General features: G+C 44.4%; 1 protein-coding gene across 3 annotated transcripts in view; it reads right to left on the reverse strand.

Moving 5' to 3' along the window:
• LOC130361875 (EF-hand calcium-binding domain-containing protein 14-like) overlaps positions 1-21,330 on the reverse strand; it is a 125,629-nt gene that overhangs the window by 45,139 nt on the left and 59,160 nt on the right. For all 3 annotated transcript variants that reach the window (XM_056565501.1, XM_056565510.1, XM_056565493.1), the window contains 2 exons: positions 20,116-20,202; positions 16,959-17,033 (listed from right to left, as the gene is read on the reverse strand). In XM_056565501.1, the coding sequence (XP_056421476.1) occupies positions 16,959-17,033; positions 20,116-20,202 (162 nt within the window). The remainder of the gene's footprint in view (positions 1-16,958; positions 17,034-20,115; positions 20,203-21,330) is intronic.

The raw sequence follows: 21,330 nt of genomic DNA on the forward strand, positions 1-21,330 counted from the left end.
GTTATGCTCAGGAGGTAAATGTACATCCTGGTGCGTTAAGCACCACATCACCAGGACGTACATTTAAGTCCTGCGTCGTTAAGGGGTTAAAATGGATCTGTTTTTTTTTTCTTTTTTTTCCAAAGTGGTCTGTATTAATAGATCCATTTGAAAAAAACAAGCAAACAAAGAATACAATAGATATAGCAAACAGATGTTTGAAAATAACACAAAAACAGGTTGTAAACAGGTCATTAGGGTATATTCACATTAAGGAATTTAGTTGAGTTAGCTCACTTTTTCTGCGCCGAATCATCCAACAATGAAAGTTCAATTACTTTACTTTTTCCACAGCTCTGTTCACACTGAAGAATTTCTGCTAGTAGAATTCTGAAGCTAAATTCTGTTATGTCTTAAAATAAAACATATTCTTCAGGCAGAATCCGCAGGTATAAGCCCCCTGAAGTCAATGGGATCATTTTTTTTACTGACAAAATGAGTTTGCTCGGAATTTCATTAATTTGTATGGAATTCACTTTGAATTAGTACAAAAATTCCATGCGTAAATGTAAATGAATTCTTCACGAATTCCGCGCAGCTTCCGTTCAAAGGCATGGACAATGTCCAGTAAGTGAGGGTGGGCTAGCACTCCTCTCTGCTCTCTCCTGTCTGATAGGACTCCTCTGTGCTCTCTCCTGTCTGATAGCACTCCTCTGTGCTCTCTCCTGTCTGGTAGTACTCCTCTGTGCTCTCTCCTGTCTGATAGTACTCCTATGTTCTCTCTCCTTTCTGATAGTATGATAGAACTGCTCTGTGCTCTCTCCTGTCTGATAGCCCTCCTCTGTGCTCTCTCCTGTCTGATCGCACTCCTCTGTGCTCTCTCCTGTCTAATAGTATTCCTCTGTGCTCTCTCCTGTCTGATAGGACTCCTCTGTGCTCTCTCCTTTCTGATAGTACTCCTCTGTGCTCTCTCCTGTCTGATAGGACTCCTCTGTGCTCTCTCCTGTCTGATAGTACTCCTCTGTGCTCTCTCCTGTCTGATAGTACTCCTCTGTGCTCTCTCCTGTCTCATAGTATTCCTCTGTGTTCTCCTCTGTCTGATAGTACTCCTTTGTGCTCTCTCCTGTCTGATAGTACTCCTCTGTGCTCTCTCCAGTCTGATAGTACTCTTCTGTGCTCTTTCCTTTCTGATAGGACTCCTCTGTACTCTCTCCTGTCTGATAGTACTCCTCTGTGTTCTCTCCTGTCATGATAGTACTACTCTGTGCTCTCTCCTTTCTGAAAGTATTCCTCTGTGCTCTCTCTTGTCTGATAGGACTCCTCTGTGCTCTCTCCTTTATGATATTACTCCTCTGTACTCTCTTCTGTCTGATAGGACTCCTTTGTGCTCTCTCCTGTATGATAGGACTCCTCTGTGCTCTCTCCTGTCTGATAGCCCTCCTCTGTGCTCTCTCCTGTCTGATAGTACTCCTCTGTGCTCTCTCCTGTCTGATAGCACTTCTCTGTTCTCTCTCCTGTCTGATAGCACTCCCCTGTGCTCTCTCTTGTCTGATAGCACTCCTCTGTGCTCTCTCATGTCTGATAGGACACCTCTGTGCTCTCTCCTATCTGATAGGACTCCTCTGTGCTCTCTCCTGTCTGATAGTACTCCTATGTGCTCTCTCCTATCTGATAGGCCTCCTCTGTGCTCTCTCCTGTCTGATTGCACTCCTCTGTGTTTTCTCCTGTCTGATAGTACTCCACTGTGCTCTCTCCTGTCTTATAGTACTCCTCTGTGCGCTCTCCTGTCTCATAGGACTCCTCTGTGCTCTCTCCTGTCTGATAGGACTCCTCTGTGCTCACTCCTGTCTGATAGCACTCCTCTGTGCTCTCTCCTGTCTGATAGGACTCCTCTGTGCTCTCTCCTGTCTGATAGGACTCCTCTGTGCTCTCTCATGTCTGATAGTACTCCTCTGTGCTCTCTTCTGTCTGATAGTACTCCTCTGTGCTCTCTCCTGTCTGATAGTACTCCTCTGTACCCTCTCCTGTCTGCTAGTACTCCTCTGTATGCTCTCCTGTCTGATAGTACTCCTCTGTGCTCTCTACTGTCCTCAGACAGAGGAGTGCTATCCTACCCTCACTTACTGGACTTTGTACATGCCTGTGCTTCAGCTTGGACAAAGCCATGATTTTATAAGCCATGAATTTATAAGCTATGATTTCTATAAAAAGGAAATAAAAATTTCTTATGAAGTATCTAAAAATGTTTAATGTTTTGCCAATAGGTACGACATATAAAAAGTTTTTGAATCTTACAGTGCCCATTTATAAGCAAACTTTGGTGCATCTGTGCTTTATTTAGTGACTCGGAAAATGTAAAACATGGTAACATGCTTCCACCCTGTGGTAGCATTGTGTGACTGCATCACTTGTTCTATTACTGGAGAACAGTCATACATATGTAAGGACTTACCAACCAGAATTAATTACAATAAACCTGAGAAGGCCCAAATAGAAAACAGCAAGGCTATAAATAGTAAGATAAATAATATTAGACTATCTGAATCACTACTGGACAATAACAAGTAGTATAGATTTGTTTTATTCGTGTATAAAGTAAAATCACCAAGCAAAAATATAAAAAGCAACAATCTCTTATTTTGCGTGGTGCAATGGATCCTGGCAGGTGGGCTGAAAGTTTTTTTTTATAATCTTACATTATTTTATTATTGCATGTTTGGATATAGACAGAAGCAAATTGGAAAGCTGCTATATAGCATAGTTTGAACAAACATACGATTGTTTTAAATAATACTAATTTTTTTATTGTATAACCATTTTGTTCAACATTTTCCCAATATTATACAATAAGATTTGAATCACCACATGACAATATCAAATAAAAAAACAGGCTTTATATAGATACCTGCATAAATATAAAAGATGGCCCCAATCTCAGATACTTACATATATACGCACATAAACAACACACATAGATATACCATCATATACACAATACTAAGCAATGCACAAATAGTGTAAGACAATAACCGTAGAGTACCATTTACTTCTCCCTCTGGTTATATAGTGCCTAGAGAGTGCAATATTTTGAAAGCCAGCATTATACCAAAGTGCCCAGAGATTAATGTACTATATCTCTAGAAAAGTATTGTTCATTAAGGTTCCAACATAATAGGTCCTACAGTCGTGCAATTTTATTTCACCAATGAGCTCTCTTACCCTCTACAAAGAGAGCAACCGTTAACGCTGGAAATATCTTTTTGACCTAAGTTGCCTTACAATAATGCAGGTTTAAAGGCTGTTATAGGGATTGTTACACTCCTGGGTATTAATGGGTTCTAATGGGCAGTTAGGAATTGGAAAAACACTTCGGAGAGCATATAAATTAATGTACTACTGTAAATCTGTTAAGGGGGTATCCAGCATTTTGCAAACATTTATACCACTGGGTCTGTAAAAAAAAGTTAAGAAAAAAAGTAATCTATACTTACCTATCCCCAGTCCTCCACAGAGTTTTGCTCTGTAAATTCCCCTGACCTCCTGTGTCTTACCGTATATACTCGAGTATAAGCCGAGGCCCCTAATTTTACCCCAAAATCCCAGGAAAAGTTATTGAGATGGGTATAAGCCTAGGGTGGGAAATACATCATCCCCCCTATCATCATCCAGACCCCCGTCATTAACACCCTCATCATCATCACCCTGTCATCATCCCCCTTCATCATCACCACCTGTCATCATCCCCCCTTCATCATCACTGCCTGTAATCATCCCCTTGTCATCATCCCACACCCCCTTCATCATTCCCTTGTCATCATCCCACACCTCCCTTCATCATCCCCTTGTCATCATCCCACACCCCCCCTTCATCATCCCCTTGTCATCATCCCACACCCCCCTTCATCATCCCCTTGTCATCATCCTACACCCCCCCTTCATCATCTCCTTGTCATCAGCCCACATCCCCCTTCATCATCCCCTTGTCATCATCCCCTCCCCCCCTTCATCATCTCCTCCCCCCTTCATCATCCCCACCCCCCTTCATCATCCCTTTGTCATCATCCAACACCCCCCCTTTATCATCCCCCTTTCATCACCCCCCTGTCATCATCCCACACCCCCCTTCATCATCCCCTTGTCATCAGCCCCCCCTTCATCATCCCCTTGTCATCATCACCACATGTCATCAGTCCCCCTCTTCATCATCACCGCTTGTCAATGTCTGATACAGTGGTCTTCAACCTGCGGACCTCCAGATGCGGCCTTCGACATCATCCAGCCCCTCCTATCACCCCCTTTAGTTCTATACTCACCTCCGCTCGGCGGGACGTTAGGGTGCGCTGGTCCTGTGCTGCAGGACTGTCTGGTGGGGAGGTCGTCCGGTGGGATAGTGGTTCCGGGCTGCCATCTTCACTGGGGAGTCTCTTCTTCGCGCTTCGGGCCCGGCCCGGAATAGTCACATTGCTTTGACGACGATGCAGAGGGACGTTCATTACCAACGTCCCTCTGCATCGTCGTCAAGGCAACGCCTCTATTCCGGGCCTGAAGCGCAGAGAAGAGGCCCCCCGGTGAAGATGGCAGCCCGGAACCACTATCCCACCGGACGACCTCCCCATCGGACAGTCCTACAGCACCGGACCAGCGCACCCTAACGTCCCGCCGAGCGGAGGTGAGTACAGAACTAAAGGGGGTGAGAGGGGGGGCTGGATTATGTCGAAGGCCGCAGTGGTCTTCAACCTGCGGACCTCCAGAGGTTTCAAAACTACAACTCCCAGCAAGCCCGGACAGCTGATGGCTGCCCGGGCTTGCTGGGAGTTGTAGTTTTGAAACATCTTTAGGTCCACAGGTTGAAGACCACTGAGGGCGGAGAGTTCACTCGAGTATAAGCCGAGGGGGGTGTTTTCAGCACGAAAAATCGTGCTGAAAAACTCGGCTTATACTCGAGTATATATGGTATTTTTGCTTTTAAGAGCTTGGTGCAGCATAGGTTCTTTTTCTCAGAAAAAATATTTTCCTGCTCACCTGTGGTCTGCGCACAAATCCCAGTATAACCTCCATAGTAGTAAAGAAAAAAGGATTTTGGATCCAGCGCTTGGATAAAAGAACTTCCAAAGTTTATTGGCATTGCAGCTATATAAAAATAAATCCATCCAGCAGAGGTATATACTGTACAAAAACAGTAATGCATAAACTGTTGCCATAGGCACAATCTACATATTTCAGGCTGCTCTAGCCCTTAGTTATGATTGAAATACAGAGGTGTGAACAGGGTTTATATAGCAATACAAGCAACTCCACCCCACTCACCTGCTAGTTTTTACTTTTTTCTAGCCCCAGCAGGATATGAATTTTAGCAAATTGCTGGATAACCCCACTAATCAGTTCCATAACAGGGACAGAGAAAGTATAGCATTACATTGTTCATACCATGATGGGAGTAGTAGTACCTGGGCTAATAGATCGCCCCGGGCGTCACTCCTGACACCCGCTGCGATGGTCCTGTATAATGTATAGATGCGGGCAGCTTTCTCGCATCTAGATAGGACGATCGCATCAGGTGTCAGGAGTGATATCTGCTGTGATCTGTCCTTAACTGCAGGTACTACTGCTCCCAACACGGAGCACACTCTGCTCCATGCTGGGAGCTGTAGTACCTGTATTAATCGACAGATCGCAGCGAGTGTTACTCCTGACACCCGATGCGATCTTCCTGTATAATATATAGATGCGGGCGGCCGGCCGCTCTTCTCTGGTCCCACTGTAGTATGAGTATATCCCATATATACCTATTATTCATATTTTCCGCAGAGTTGTGATTGGCTAGAACCATATGGCCAATCCCATCTCTGCGGGAAATATGAATATTTGTATATATACAGCACTGCAGGGGACCATAGAAGAGCGGCCGGCCGCATCTATACATTTTACAGGAGGATCGCAACCGATGTCAGAAGTGACATGGGTGATCTGTCAATTAGTACAGGTACTACTACTCCCATCATAGAACAGTGTTTTCCGTTCTGGGAGTAGTAGTGCTAACTAAAAAATAAAAAAAAAAAAGTGAAAAAAACACACACACACACTACATTTTTATTATTGAAGGCTATATTTGTAGTGCCCTACCCGCTCACATAAATTGATCCCTAGAAAAAGTAAAAAGGTGGAGCTACTTTATCTATAAAATGTCTGAGAACTCTGTCCAGGTGATATCCTCAATCACCCAAAATAAGTTTAAAAAGAAGAGAAATGGCAGGTTGCAGGTTCTCAAGGACTACTCTGTATATGTAGTCGTAAATGAGATGGGATATGTAGTGAGTTAATGTAAATGATGATTGTGAATGTGGGTAAATAGGTTAATTTGGATATTAATGAATAAATAATGGTAGCTCAAATGAATGTGTACGTGTTCTATAATAATCAGGCATAAATGGTAAGTGTATGAAAGGAATGTGTATCTAAAGGGTTAATGGTCAATGTATAAAAATAGTAGGTACGCAAATGTTCATTGTACAATAGTGATTTATTAGTTAATACACAGTATAGTAGCAGGGGGGATGCAGGTTCTTTGCAATCCCCTCCGCTTAAGGTATGAATGAATTCATGAAATTCGGAACTAATTCGACTTCGTCAGATTCGATTTGCTCGTCTTTGAGGACAAGCAGGGCTCTTTGCACTGAGGACAAGCAGGGCTCTGTACACTGAGGACAAGTAGGGCTCTTTGCACTGAGGACAAGCAGGGCTCTGTGCACTGAGGACAAGCAGGGCTCTGTACAGTGAGGACAAGCAGGGCTCTTTGCACTGAGGACAAGCAGGGCTCTGTACACTGAGGACAAGTAGGGCTCTTTGCACTGAGGACAAGCAGGGCTCTGTGCACTGAGGACAAGCAGGGCTCTGTACAGTGAGGACAAGCAGGGCTCTTTGCACTGAGGACAAGCAGGGCTCTGTGCACTGAGGACAAGCAGGGCTCTGTACACTGAGGACAAGCAGGGCTCTGTGCACTGAGGACAAGCAGGGCTCTTTGCACTCAGGACAAGCAGGGCTCTGTGCACTGAGGACAAGCAGGGCTCTGTACACTGAGGACAAGCAGGGCTCTGTACACTGAGGACAAGCAGGGCTCTGTACGCTGAGGACAAGCAGGGCTCTGTACACTGAGGACAAGCATGGCTCTATACACTGAGGACAAGCAGGGCTCTGTGCACTGAGGACAAGCAGGGCTCTGTACACTGAGGATAAGCATGGCTCTATACACTGAGGACAAGCAGGGCTCTGTGCACTGAGGACAAGCAGGGCTCTGTACAGTGAGGACAAGCAGGGCTCTTTGCACTGAGGACAAGCAGGGCTCTGTACACTGAGGACAAGTAGGGCTCTTTGCACTGAGGACAAGCAGGGCTCTGTGCACTGAGGACAAGCAGGGCTCTGTACAGTGAGGACAAGCAGGGCTCTTTGCACTGAGGACAAGCAGGGCTCTGTGCACTGAGGACAAGCAGGGCTCTGTACACTGAGGACAAGCAGGGCTCTGTGCACTGAGGACAAGCAGGGCTCTTTGCACTCAGGACAAGCAGGGCTCTGTGCACTGAGGACAAGCAGGGCTCTGTACACTGAGGACAAGCAGGGCTCTGTACACTGAGGACAAGCAGGGCTCTGTACGCTGAGGACAACCAGGGCTCTGTACACTGAGGACAAGCATGGCTCTATACACTGAGGACAAGCAGGGCTCTGTGCACTGAGGACAAGCAGGGCTCTGTACACTGAGGATAAGCATGGCTCTATACACTGAGGACAAGCAGGGCTCTGTGCACTGAGGACAAGCAGGGTTCTGTGCACTGAGGACAAGCAGGGTTCTGTGCACTGAGGACAAGCAGGGCTCTGTACACTGAGGACAAGCAGGGCTCTGTACACTGAGGACAAGCAGGACTCTGTACACTGAGGACAAGCAGGGCTCTGTACACTGATGACATGCAGGGCTCTGTGCACTGAGGACAAGTTTCCTGGCCATGGACCCAAAACTTCAATGTTTTGTTTACCGAGTTGTCACTTTTATCTTGTGACATGGTCTCCATCATGCTGGAAAAGCATTATTCATTAAAAAAAATTAGCTCCTGGATCATTGGGAGAATTTGCTCTTGAAGAATGTTTTATCTCCTAAAGAGGAATCATCTATGTGTAAGGCTTCCTCACTGTAGGACCAGGGTGTTTTTTGCACATCTGACCACTGTCACTTTAAGCATTAATAACTCTGGGATGCTTTTACCTTTCATTCTGATTCTGAGACTGTTTTTTTGTGACATATTCTACTTTATGTTAGTGGTTTGCATCATAAAGTTGACATGTTTTTACTTTTGGTAGACACCAGAGAGCTTCAAAGTTCAGCAGCAATTTTCCAGCAATTTTCATATTAGACCCCTCATACCTCATAAAAGACCCCATTATAAAAAACTGCACCCCTCAAAGTATTCAAAATGACATTCAGTAAGTGTGTTAACCCTTTATGTGTTTCACAGGAATAGCAGCAAAGTGAAGGAGAAAATTCAAAATCTTCATTTTTTACACTCACATGTTCTTGTAGACCCAGTTTTTAAATTTTTACAAGGGTTAAAAGGAGAAAAATCCTCTCAAAATTTGTAACTTCTCTCAAGTAAGGAAATACCTCATATGTGTATAACAAGTTTTCGGAGGGCGCAGTAGAGGGCTCAGAAGGGAAGGAGCGACAATGGGATTTTGGAGAGTGTTTTTCTAAAATGGTTTTTGTGGGGCATGTCACATTTAGGAAGCCCCTATGGTGCCAGAACAGTAGAAAAACCCCACATGGCTTAACGTTTTGGAAACTACACCCCTCAAGGCACGTAACAAGGGGTCCAGTGAGCCTTAACACCCCACAGGTGTTTGACGACTTTTCGTTAAAGTTGGATGTGTAAATGAAAACATTTTATTTTCACTAAAGTGCAGTTTTTTTCCCCCAAATTTACAATTTTTACAAAGGGTAATGGGAGAAAATGCCCCCAAAATTTGTAACCCCATCTCTTCTGAATATGGAAACACCCCTTGTTAGGACGTAAAATGCTCAGCGGGTGAACTACAATGCTCAGAAGAGAAGGAGTCACATTTGGCTTTTGGAAAGCAAATTTTGCTGAAATGGTTTTTTGGAGGCATGTCGAATTTAGGAGGCCCTATGGTACCAGAAAAGCAAAAAAAAAAAAAAAAACACACATGTGTCACGATTCGGCTGGCTGGAGGTGGATCCTCTGTGCCAGAGAGGGATTGGCGTGGACCGTGTTGGTGGACCGGTTCTAAGTTGCTACTGGTATTCACCAGAGCCTGCCGTAAAGCGGGATGGTCTTGCAGCGGCGGTAGCAACCAGGTCGTATCCACCAGCAATGGCTCAACCTCTCTCACTGCTGAAGATAAGCACGGTACAAGGGAGTAGACAAGAGCAAGGTCGGACGTAGCAGAAGGTCAGGGCAGGCAGCAAGGATCGTAGTCAGGGGCAACGGCAGGAGGTCTGGAACACAGGCTAGGAACACACAAGGGAATGCTTTCACTGGCACAATGGCAACAAGATCCGGCGAGGGAGTGCAGGGGAAGTGAGGTATAAGTAGGGAGTGCACAGGTGATAACACTGATTAGGCCTGCTGCGCCAATCAGTGGCGCAGTGGCCCTTTAAATTGCAGAGACCCGGCGCACGCGCGCCCTAAGGAGCGGGGCCGCGCGCGCCGGGACAAGACAGACGGGGAACGGGTCAGGTACGGGAGCCGGGATGCGCATCGCGAGCGGGCGCCTCCCGCGTCGCGAATCGCATCCCGGCTGGGAGTGATATTGCAGCGCACCCGGTCAGCAGGTCTGACCGGGGCGCTGCGAATGAGAGGATGCTGCGAGCGCTCTGGGGAGGAGCGGGGACCCGGAGCGCTCGGCGTAACAGTACCCCCCCCTTGGGTCTCCCCCTCTTCTTGGAGCCTGAGAACCTGAGGATAAGACTTTTGTCTAGGATGTTGTCCTCAGGTTCCCAGGATCTCTCTTCTGGGCCACAACCCTCCCAATCCACCCCAAATTTTTTTTTTCCTCTGACAGTCTTGGATACCAGAATCTCCTTCACGGAGAAGACGTCAGAAGAACCAGAAACAGGAGTGGGAGAAACAAGTTTGGGAGAGAAGCGGTTAATGATGAGTGGTTTAAGGAGAGAGACATGGAAGGCATTGGGAATACGAAGAGAAGGAGAAAGAAGAAGTTTGTAAGAGACAGGGTTAATCTGGCACAAGACTTTGAAAGGGCCAAGATAGCGTGGTCCCAGTTTGTAACTGGGGACACGAAAGCGGACATATTTAGCGGAGAGCCATACCTTGTCTCCGGGAGCAAAAATGGGGGGAGTTCTTCTTTTCTTATCGGCAAATCTTTTCATCCGGGATGAAGCCTGTAAAAGAGAATTTTGGGTCTCTTTCCAAATGGTGGAAAGATCACGAGTCACTTTATCCACAGCGAGCAAACCAGAGGGCAAGGGAGTAGGGAGGGGAGGAAGAGGGTGACGGCCGTACACCACGAAAAATGGGGATTTAGCAGAAGATTCGGAGACTCTGAAGTTGTATGAGAATTTGGCCCATGGTAGAAGATCTGCCCAGTCATCCTGGCGGGAGGAAACAAAATGCTGTAAATAGTCACCCAGGACCTGATTAATTCTTTCTACTTGCCCATTGGATTGGGGGTGATAAGAAGAAGAGAAGTTTAATTTGATCTTGAGCTGTTTACAGAGGGCCCTCCAGAATTTAGACACGAATTGGACGCCTCTATCCGAGACGATATGCGTGGGCAAACCGTGAAGGCGAAAAATGTGTATAAAAAATTGCTTTGCCAACTGAGGCGCCGAAGGAAGACCAGGAAGAGGAATAAAATGTGCCATCTTGGAAAATCGATCAACGACCACCCAAACAACTGTGTTGCCACGGGATGAGGGCAAGTCCGTAATAAAGTCCATACCAATCTGTGACCAAGGCTGTTCAGGAAAAGGCAGAGGATGAAGGAGACCAGCAGGCTTCAGGCGAGGAGTCTTATCCCGGGCACAGACAGTACAGGCCCGCACAAAATCAACAACATCAGTCTCCAGAGTCGGCCACCAATAAAATCGAGAGATGAGTTGAAAGGATTTTTTGATGCCCGCATGGCCTGCGAGGTGGGAGGAGTGTCCCCATTTGAGAATCCCGAGACGCTGGCGTGGGGAAACGAAGGTCTTCCCTGGAGGAGTTTGCCTGATGGAAGCTGGAGAAGTGGAGATCAGACAGTCCGGACAAATGATGTGTTGCGGAGGGGCCTCTACTTCAGAGGCATCAGAAGAACGAGAGAGGGCATCGGCCCTAATGTTCTTGTCAGCAGGGCGAAAATGGATTTCAAAGTTAAAACGGGCAAAGAACAACGACCACCTAGCCTGGCGAGGGTTCAGTCGTTGGGCAGACAGGAGATAGGAGAGATTCTTGTGATCAGTGTATATAATAACTGGATATTTTGATCCCTCCAGCAGGTGCCTCCATTCCTCAAGCGCCAATTTAATGGCCAGTAGTACTCGATCACCAATGGAGTAGTTTTTCTCCACCGGAGAGAAGGTCCTAGAAAAAACCCCACAAGTAAGAGCATGCCCGGAAGAATTTTTTTGTAGAAGAACTGCTCCAGCTCCCACTGAGGAGGCATCTACCTCCAATAGGAAGGGTTTAGATGGGTCAGGTCTGGAGAGCACGGGAGCAGAAGAAAAGGCAGACTTGAGATGTTTAAATGCGTCTTCCGCTTGGGGAGACCAGGACTTAGGATTGGCATTTTTCTTGGTTAAAGCCACGATAGGGGCCACAATAGTGGAGAAGTGTGGAATGAATTATCTGTAATAATTGGCGATCCCAAAAAAACGTTGGATAACACGGAGTCCGGAGGGGCGTGGCCAATCTAACACGGCAGATAGTTTATCTGGGTCCATTTGTAGTCCCTGGCCAGAGACCAAGTATCCTAGGAAAGGAAGAGATTGACATTCAAAGAGACATTTTTCCATTTTGGCATAAAGTTGATTGTCCCGAAGTCTCTGAAGAACCATGCGGACATGCTGGCGGTGTTCTTCTAAGTTGGCAGAAAAAATCAGAATATCGTCCAGGTAAACCACAACACAGGTATATAGGAGATCACGAAAAATTTCATTAACAAAGTCTTGGAAGACAGCAGGGGCGTTGCACAGGCCAAAGGGCATGACCAGATACTCAAAGTGTCCATCTCTGGTGTTAAATGCAGTCTTCCATTCGTCCCCCTCCCTGATGCGGATGAGATTCTAAGCACCTCTTAAGTCCAGTTTGGTAAAGATGTGGGCGCCTTGTAGGCGATCAAAGAGTTCCGAGATAAGAGGTAAGGGGTAGCGTTTTTTTACCTTGATTTTATTAAGTCCGCGGTAATCAATGCAAGGGCGTAGGGAGCCATCTTTTTTGGACACAAAAAAAAAATCCAGCTCCGGCAGGAGAGGAGGACTTGCGGATAAACCCCTTTTTTAAATTCTCCTGGATATACTCCGACATGGCTTGAGTTTCTGGAGCAGACAGAGGATAGATTCTGCCCCGGGGTGGAGTAGTACCCAGGAGGAGGTCAATAGGACAGTCATAAGGCCTGTGGGGAGGCAAAGTCTCTGCTTGCTTTTTGCAAAAAACATCAGCATAGTCCAGATAGGCCTTAGGAAGACCAGATACCGGGGGAACCACAGGGTAACGACTGTGAGTACTGGGAACCGGTTTAAGACAGTCTTTGTGACAAGAAGTACCCCAGTTCTTGATTTCTCCTGTGGACCAATCAAGGGTTGGGGAATGGCGTTGAAGCCACGGTAATCCAAGAAGAATTTCTGAAGTGCAGTTAGAGAGGACCAAAAATTCAATTTTTTCGTGATGGGGTCCGATGCACATTAGGAGAGGTTCCGTGGGGTAATGCACGGTACAGTCTAATCTTTCATTGTTAACAGAATTGATGTAGAGGGGTCTGGTGAGACTGGTCACCGGGATGTTGAACCTGTTGATGAGAGAGGCCAAAATAAAATTTCCTGCAGATCCGGAATCCAAGAAGGCCATAGCAGAGAAGGAGAAGGTAGAAGAAGATATCCGCACAGGCACAGTAAGGCGTGGAGAAGCAGAGTTCACATCAAGAGCTGTCTCACCTTTGTGCGGAGTCAGCGTACGTCTTCCCAGGCGGGGAGGACGGATAGGACAATCCTTCAAGAAATGTTCGGTACCGGCACAGTACAGGCAAAGATTCTCCAAGCGGCGTTGTGTCCTCTCTTGAGGTGTCAAGCGAGACCGGTCAACTTGCATAGCCTCCACGGCGGGAGGCACAGGAACGGATTGCAGAGGACCAGAGGAGAGAGGAGTCGGGGAGAGAAACCGCCTCGTGCGAACAAAGTCCATATCCTGGCAGAGCTCCTGACGCCTTTCGGAAAAACGCATGTCAATGCGGGTGGCAAGATGAATAAGTTCATGCAGGTTAGCAGGAATTTCTCGTGCGGCCAGCACATCTTTAATGTTACTGGATAGTCCTTTTTTAAAGGTCGCGCAGAGGGCCTCGTTATTCCAGGATAATTCGGAGGCAAGAGTACGGAATTGGATGGCGTACTCACCAACAGAAGAATTACCCTGGACCAGGTTCAGCAGGGCAGTCTCAGCAGAAGAGGCTCGGGCAGGTTCCTCAAAGACTTCGAATCTCCGTGAAGAAGGAGTGTACAGAGGCAGTGACAGGGTCATTGCGGTCCCAGAGCGGTGTGGCCCATGACAGAGCTTTCCCAGACAGAAGGCTGACTACGAAAGCCACCTTAGACCTTTCAGTAGGAAACTGGTCTGACATCATCTCCAAGTGCAGGGAACATTGCGAAAGAAAGCCACGGCAAAACTTAGAGTCCCCATCAAATTTTTCCGGCAAGGAAAATCGAAGGCTGGAAGCGGAGGAGGTGCAGGAGCTGGCGGAGGAGAAGATTGCTGGAGCTGTGGTAATAGCTGCTGTAGCATCACAGTCAGTTGAGACAGCTGGTGGCCTTGTTGCGCTATCTGTTGCGACTGCTGGGTGACCACCGTGGTGAGGTCGGCGACAACTGGCAGCGGGACTTCAGCGGGATCCATGGCCGGATCTACCGTCACGATTCGGCTGGCTGGAGGTGGATCCTCTGTGCCAGAGAGGGATTGGCGTGGACCGTGTTGGTGGACCGGTTCTAAGTTGCTACTGGTATTCACCAGAGCCCTCCGCAAAGCGGGATGGTCTTGCAGCGGCGGTAGCAACCAGGTCGTATCCACCAGCAACAGCTCAACCTCTCTGACTGCTGAAGATAAGCGCGGTACAAGGGAGTAGACAAGAGCAAGGTCGGACGTAGCAGAAGGTCAGGGCAGACAGCAAGGATCGTAGTCAGGGGCAACGGCAGGAGGTCTGGAACACAGGCTAGGAACACACAAGGGAACGCTTTCACTGGCACAATGGCAACAAGATCTGGCGAGGGAGTGCAGGGGAAGTGAGGTATAAGTAGGGAGTGCACAGGTGATAACACTGATTAGGCCTGCTGCGCCAATCAGTGGCGCAGTGGCCCTTTAAATTGCAGAAACCCGGCACGCGCGCGCCCTAAGGAGCGGGGCCGCGCACGCCGGGACAAGACAGATGGGGAACGGGTCAGGTACGGGAGCCGGGATGCGCATCGCGAGCGGGCGCCTCCCGCGTCGCGAATCGCATCCCGGCTGGGAGTGATATTGCAGCGCACCCGGTCAGCAGGTCTGACCGGGGCGCTGCAAATGAGAGGATGCTGCGAGCGCTCCGGGGAGGAGCGGGGACCCGGAGCGCTCGGCTTAACAACATGGCATACTGTTTTGGAAACTACACCTCTCAAGGAACGTAAAAAGGGGTACAGTGAGCCTTAACACCTCACAGGTGTTTGCAGACTTTTTGTTAAAGTTGGATGTGTAATTGAAAAAAAAAATGTTTTCACTAAAATGAAGTTTTTTCCCCACATTTCACATTTTTACAAAGGGGTAATAGGAGAAAATTACCTCCAAAATGTGTAACCCCATTTCTTTTGAGTATGGAAATACCCCATGTGTGGACGTCAAGTGCTCTGTTGGTGCATTACAATGCTCAGAAGAGAATTTGCTTGGAATGGAAGTCAGGGGCCGTGTGTGTTTTAAAAAAAGCCCCCCTGTGGTGCCAGCACAGTGGAACGCCCACATGTGACCCCATTTTGGAAACTACACCCCTCACAGAAGGGGTGCAGTGAGCATTTACATCCCACTGGCATTTGACAGATCTTTGGAACAGTGGGCTGAGCAAATGAAAAAATCTGTGGGGCGTAAATGCTCACTGCACCCCATATTACATTCCATGTCATGACCACAGTGCTCTCTGCTGACCTCTACTGTCCATTTTAGGAACTGTGCTGAGCAGCATATGTTTGCTATGGGGATTTTCTCCTGTTCTGGACAGTTCCTAAAATGGACAGCAGAAGTCAGCAGAGAGCACTGTGGTCATGACATCTGAGAAATCTAAAAAGTAAAGCATTTCCTCTGTAGAATATAGCCCCTAAAAAGTACTGAAAGGATTAAGATTTTTTTTAATAGAAGTAATTTACAAATGTATTTAACTTTCTGGCACCAGTTGATTTAAAAAAAAAAAATGTTTTCCACGGGAGTATCCCTTTAATGGTAGGCCTTGCTGTTGATGTATAGGGTACAAGATCAGATGGGACCGCACTTTAGTGAATTTTCACAACTGTATGAACAATAGTACTATGTTCTTCTTTGTGCATATGTCTAAGTATAAATTGCTATGTGGGCACATCTATGAATAATGTGGGCTGGATTAGTAGGGTATTAATAGCACTACTGTGTAGACATTATATTTTGAGTCTAGTATTGGAACCAGTTGCTCTGTGGGCACATTTTAATAATGCCACATGGAACATAATTATAATGATATTTCCAAGCATTCATAATGGTTAGAATTATCATTACAGTAAAATGGGATAATGTATGATGGAAACTTGGAGGCAAAATATAGGCCCTGATTTAATATTGTAAAACCAACATGTTTTGTCGGTTGTGCGCCATTTTCTGGCACATTGCACCATAAATTCTGTCTGCGCTGGAATTTGTGCCAGAATTCTGCCAAAAATGAAAAACCCCACAACTCTCCATTTTAATGAGAAAACCCTAAAAAGGGGCGTGTTTCCGACATTTTCACAAAAACCCAACATATTTACTAAGGTTTCCACAGAAAATGAGGTGGATTTGAGCTGAGGAAAACCCTACAGATCAGAGCATGTGTAAAAAAGCAAAATGTAGGGGAAAGTGCAAAATGTAGGGAAACCTTAGTAAATATGGTGGAAAAAAATTGTAGGGAATTAAAAACCACAAAAAAACCTACACTTCACTCTTAGTAAATCAGGGCCACAATGTAAGTACAATAAGTAGGGGACAGTGGAGATATAATGTATGCCATGTCTTGTTGGGGAAAAGACCATTATGTGAAGATTAGGATCCTTTCCTGCCTAAAAAACACTTGGACTTAAATACAGTATACAACACTCCAGATTTTGCGAAGATTAACCAAATAATTTAGTCTTTGAACAGGTTCAAAAATGACCCCTACATAGTTAGATAATTTCTGCTAAAAAATATTATAATAAATATATAAAAAATAATTGTAACTTTATCATGGGGGTAGGGTTTAAACTTTTAAAAGTTTGAATAATTTGAAGCCATAACCTGCATTAGAACCTTACACTTTGAAACCACCTCTCATTTAGAAAATGGATCATGTAGGGTTGAATTAGTTACATTATGTACCATTGCTAGAATAGAACTAACAATTGGAATTCTAATGGGAAGTATTTATTACAAGACACTAGGCTATTTTCTGCTTTTGTAGGCCTATTGTAGACAGTATTACATTTTCAGTAAAAAGCATGTAATTTCCATTAAATTAATTGAACATGCACAGAAAATTGTACTGACCTCCTCCAGGCGATTTTGAAGGCTGTTTAGTGCCGTGGTCATATTGTTGAACTGTCGTTCCAGTGCTTTCTCGTACTGTGAAAAATTTTATAAAAGGTAATAAAATACAAATTACTGTATAAATTACAATGCTCATCTGCAAATGAAGTTGACCCTTTAAAATTTGAAAATGAAATGCAGCAGTTTAATATTCTATTTTCAATGTTGTTTTATATTTTCATTTTAAAGTTTATTTCTTTAATTCTATTAGCTTTGTTTAGAGCTATCTACAAAGACAAACTGATTTGCCTACATTAGTCACTAACAGAAAGCCATACACATAAAGGCCTAGGAGTCTGACTATCTATCTATGTTCATTTATTTATAATTCTAATAATGTGGTTGTAGAAACAGAAAGAAAAATAAATGTTAAACTATATCAAAGAATTTTAAGATGGTTTATCAGAATTGAAACTGTTGTAATGATAATTGTATTGTGCAAATTAGTTGTACATGTGAATTTATAAGTCTGAATAATTAGCCTTCTATGAAATTGGTATCTTCCACCCTTTCCAGCAGCATACATTAACCTTTTCCCTGTCTGTTGACTTTCAGAATCAATATAAGTTAAAAGAGTTAATAGAGGACAATGTATGTGTGCTACATCTTCAGCTCAGTACCCCCTCTGTAAACCAGAATGGATAGTTGTTGTATAAGACATATGAGAGATTTCCTAATTTATTTGGCCTACCATTTCCTTTTTAGAAAAAGATTTACTCAGAACCCCCTGGGAATTTACCTTCTTTAGAGGAACAAACAGAAAAATTTGTGTTCTTCTATATATCCATATTTCTACCTATGTCTTAAACTGGTTTGTATTTGATATCAAAGGGGTTGTCTGGGGATATTTTGGATATATAAATAACTAGCTGAGTACCCAGCGTTGCCTGGTTTTTCCTTCCTAATCCTTGTTGGGGAGGAAAATAAACAAAGGAGGAAGCTTTTGACTTCATATCCAGTCCTCATATGTTGTTGTCATATCCCAACCCCATATCCCGACCTCCTATCCTGTCCTCCTATCTCGACCTCCTATCCCATCCTCCTATCCTGTCCTCCTATCCCGTCCTCCTATCCTGTCCTCATATCGTGACCTCCTATCGCGACCTCCTGTCCCGTCCTCCTATCCCGTCCTCATATCTCGACCTCCTATCTCGACCTCCTATCGTGACCTCCTATCCCATCCTCCTATCTCGTCCTCCTTTCCCGTCCTCATATCTCGACCTCCTATCTCGACTTCCTATCCCGTCCTCCTATCCCGTCCCCCTATCCAGTCCTTCTATCCCGTCCTCCTATCCCGTCCTCCTATCCCGACCTCCTATCCCAACCTCCTATCCCAACCTCCTATCCCGACCTCCTATCTCGACTTCTTATCCCGACCTCCTATCCTGACCCGTAATGTGTGTACCAGGTATTGAAATATCTCCAGCCAGAGGAAAACGTGCCCAGTTGCCCATAGCAACCAATCAGCTTGCTTCTTTCATTTTTAGAAAGGCCTGGGAAAAATGAAACAAGCTATCTGATTGCTTGCTATAGGCAACTGGACAACTTTTCCTCTGGACAGGTTTTGATAAATCTCCCCCATTCAGTTTTATATATATATATAGATTAAAAACGTATATTTACCTACCCCAATCCTTGCAGCTGCCACGCCATTGATCCTGGTCCCGGCTTGCCACCGCTACTTCCTGGTTCCTGCTGATGCATTACTTCTGCAGGTTCTGGCCCACCCAGCCAACCATTGGCTATAGGTTTCCTGTCCCTTGTTACCAAGATTCTGTTACCTTGGTTACTGGACAATTCTCTCGCCCGTTCAAAACACCTATGTGCTATTCATTATATATAGTATACATCATTTCACTTCCAGTGGGCATGTATCTTGTGTTTGCCATGTGCATAAGGCGTCCTTCATACCAAAAGTATTTAAACTCTTGAGACATGCATTATCATTGCCATGATTAAGTGCTCGTATACAACCCGAAACGCGTCAGCTTCTGCACGAGAAATGTTGCGTTTACATTTTTTTAATATGTTTTGTTAAAGTTAAGATTTTTAAATGGCCCATTGCTGTCCACGCTTCCAAATTACCTTGTGCCACTGATTTCATCATTGTTCACACTTGTGGTTAGCTGACTTATGTTTTCCATTTATCTCTTCAGGAACCAGGAAATAGTTGTGATAAACAGGGATCAGGAGTGTTGGCTTGGCAGCTACGAAGGTGAGTATTCATGTTTGCTTACCTCTCTTGCATTTAAGGACACATAAACGTACAGTAGATAATTAAGAAAATTTATAAAAATACTCACATATAAATTGCTGTTTACTGAAACAATAATACAATTTGCAATTCATAAAGATTGAAGGTATTGAATATGATTTGTAACATTTACATTTTTATTGCACTTACACTATTGGTAGTTGCTTGTACTCAATCTTGTATTCAGTAAACAATCTTATATTTCATATGTACTGTATCACCTATGGTATCATATGCATATGGTAAAAAAAAGTTATTACTTGCACATATTCCTGCCAATGTATGCCGGCCCAACAATGTAAGACACGTTTACCTTTCAAGAGTTACTTGGTAACACTTGCCATTGGAATTGGCCACATACTGGTTATAACTTGCACTTTGTATTCTTATTTTGAAAAACACGATCATTACAACTTTTTTTAAATGTTCTTAAAATGTTCTTCTTGTCTTTTTTTTTTTTTTTTTTTATTACACTCCCACCTACCCTTTATTTTTATTTAACATCCAATGCTCTTACTGCCCCAGGATCTTTCCAGCACCCACCAGAGGGCAGCATTACTCACTTTGAGAAACAATGCATTACATTGTCAGCCACTTATTGGAATAGCCAGAATGTAATGCTTAATTTCCCCCATAGAGACTGATGTGGCTTTAAAGGGGTACTCCGGTGTTAAAACATCTTATCCCCTATCCAAAGTCAGACCTATGCAATGGATTTATTACCATAAAGGATTCCATATTAAAAAGGATTGCCTACATGAGACAGCCCATCTAATAATCGTTTGATTTCCCTGTTTGAGTTTAGTCAAGTACAAACAAATTATGAAATTGTGTTTATTCATGTGAAGGATGTTGGATAGATACCTTTATTCCATCAGTTTTTTGGTGAGCTATTAGAGCTTTTATGTCTTCTCCTTGGATGGAAACTGCCTTTGTCAGGGATTTTATATTCTAAAAGAACAAATGAATATTTTGTCATAGTTACATAGTTCATAGGGTTGAAAAAAGAAAAGAGTGCATCAAATTCAACCTATAACCATACTAAGTTCATCCAAAAGAGGGCCCAAAAACCGTTAAGAAGCAGATTTCAATTGCCCCATACCAGTGGGAAAAAGTTCTTCTCGCCTCCTACTGTCTAAATCAAAATAAATCCCTTGATCAATGCTCTTGAAATCTAGTATTGATAACATGTAATATTATATTTTGCAAGGAAAGCATCCAGGTCACTCTTGAACCTGTTTACTGAGTCAGACATCACAATATCATGTAGCAGAGAGTTCCATAGTCTCACTGCTGTTACAGTAAAGAATCTCTGTGACAATGGTAAAAACTTCTTTCCTCTAGAGGATGCCCCTTTGTCATGGTTACTGGCCTAGGTATAAAATAATCAGTAGAAAGATCTCTGTACTGTCCATTCATATATTTGTACATCACCCCTAAGATGTCTTTTCTATAAACTAAAGAACCCCAAGCTTGATAACCTGTCTGTGCTGTAATCCTTCCATACCATTAATTATCTTTGTCGCCCTCCTCTCTACCCTTTCCAGTTCTGCCGTGTCCTTCTTATATACAGGTGCGCAACAATATACATAGTACTCCATGTGTGATCTGACTAGTGATTTATACAGAGGCAAAACCACTATTCTCTTGAAAGCTTTCAGTGTAGCAGAACATTTTTGTACCTTTCTACAGGTGCGGTGTTGAGTGCAGGATGATGAAAAGAAAAATGGGTTTACTTTACTTTATTTTTACTTTATATTTACTTTATGTAAGCACAAGGCTAAAAAACTAACAAAAGAATTTAAGGATCTGAAAATGTTCCCAATGCATTGAATGTTTTCCTATAACTTGAACCTCCTATAGCCATTTTTGCACTGTTTACAGCACATACAAAGGGGAGTACTAAAGTAAGAAATGTGATCAGCACCATATTTATCACATGCCCTGCACCATGTAAAAAATTTAGTGCAGGTACACAGTTTCCACCACACAAATTAATGGGGTAAAAAGAAGTGAATCTACACCACTCTTGAAGAATTTCCACCTAAGTAATTCTAGTTGCACAAGAATATTATACAG

This window comes from Hyla sarda, chromosome 1 (assembly GCF_029499605.1).
Source record: "Hyla sarda isolate aHylSar1 chromosome 1, aHylSar1.hap1, whole genome shotgun sequence".
Lineage (NCBI taxonomy): Eukaryota > Metazoa > Chordata > Amphibia > Anura > Hylidae > Hyla > Hyla sarda.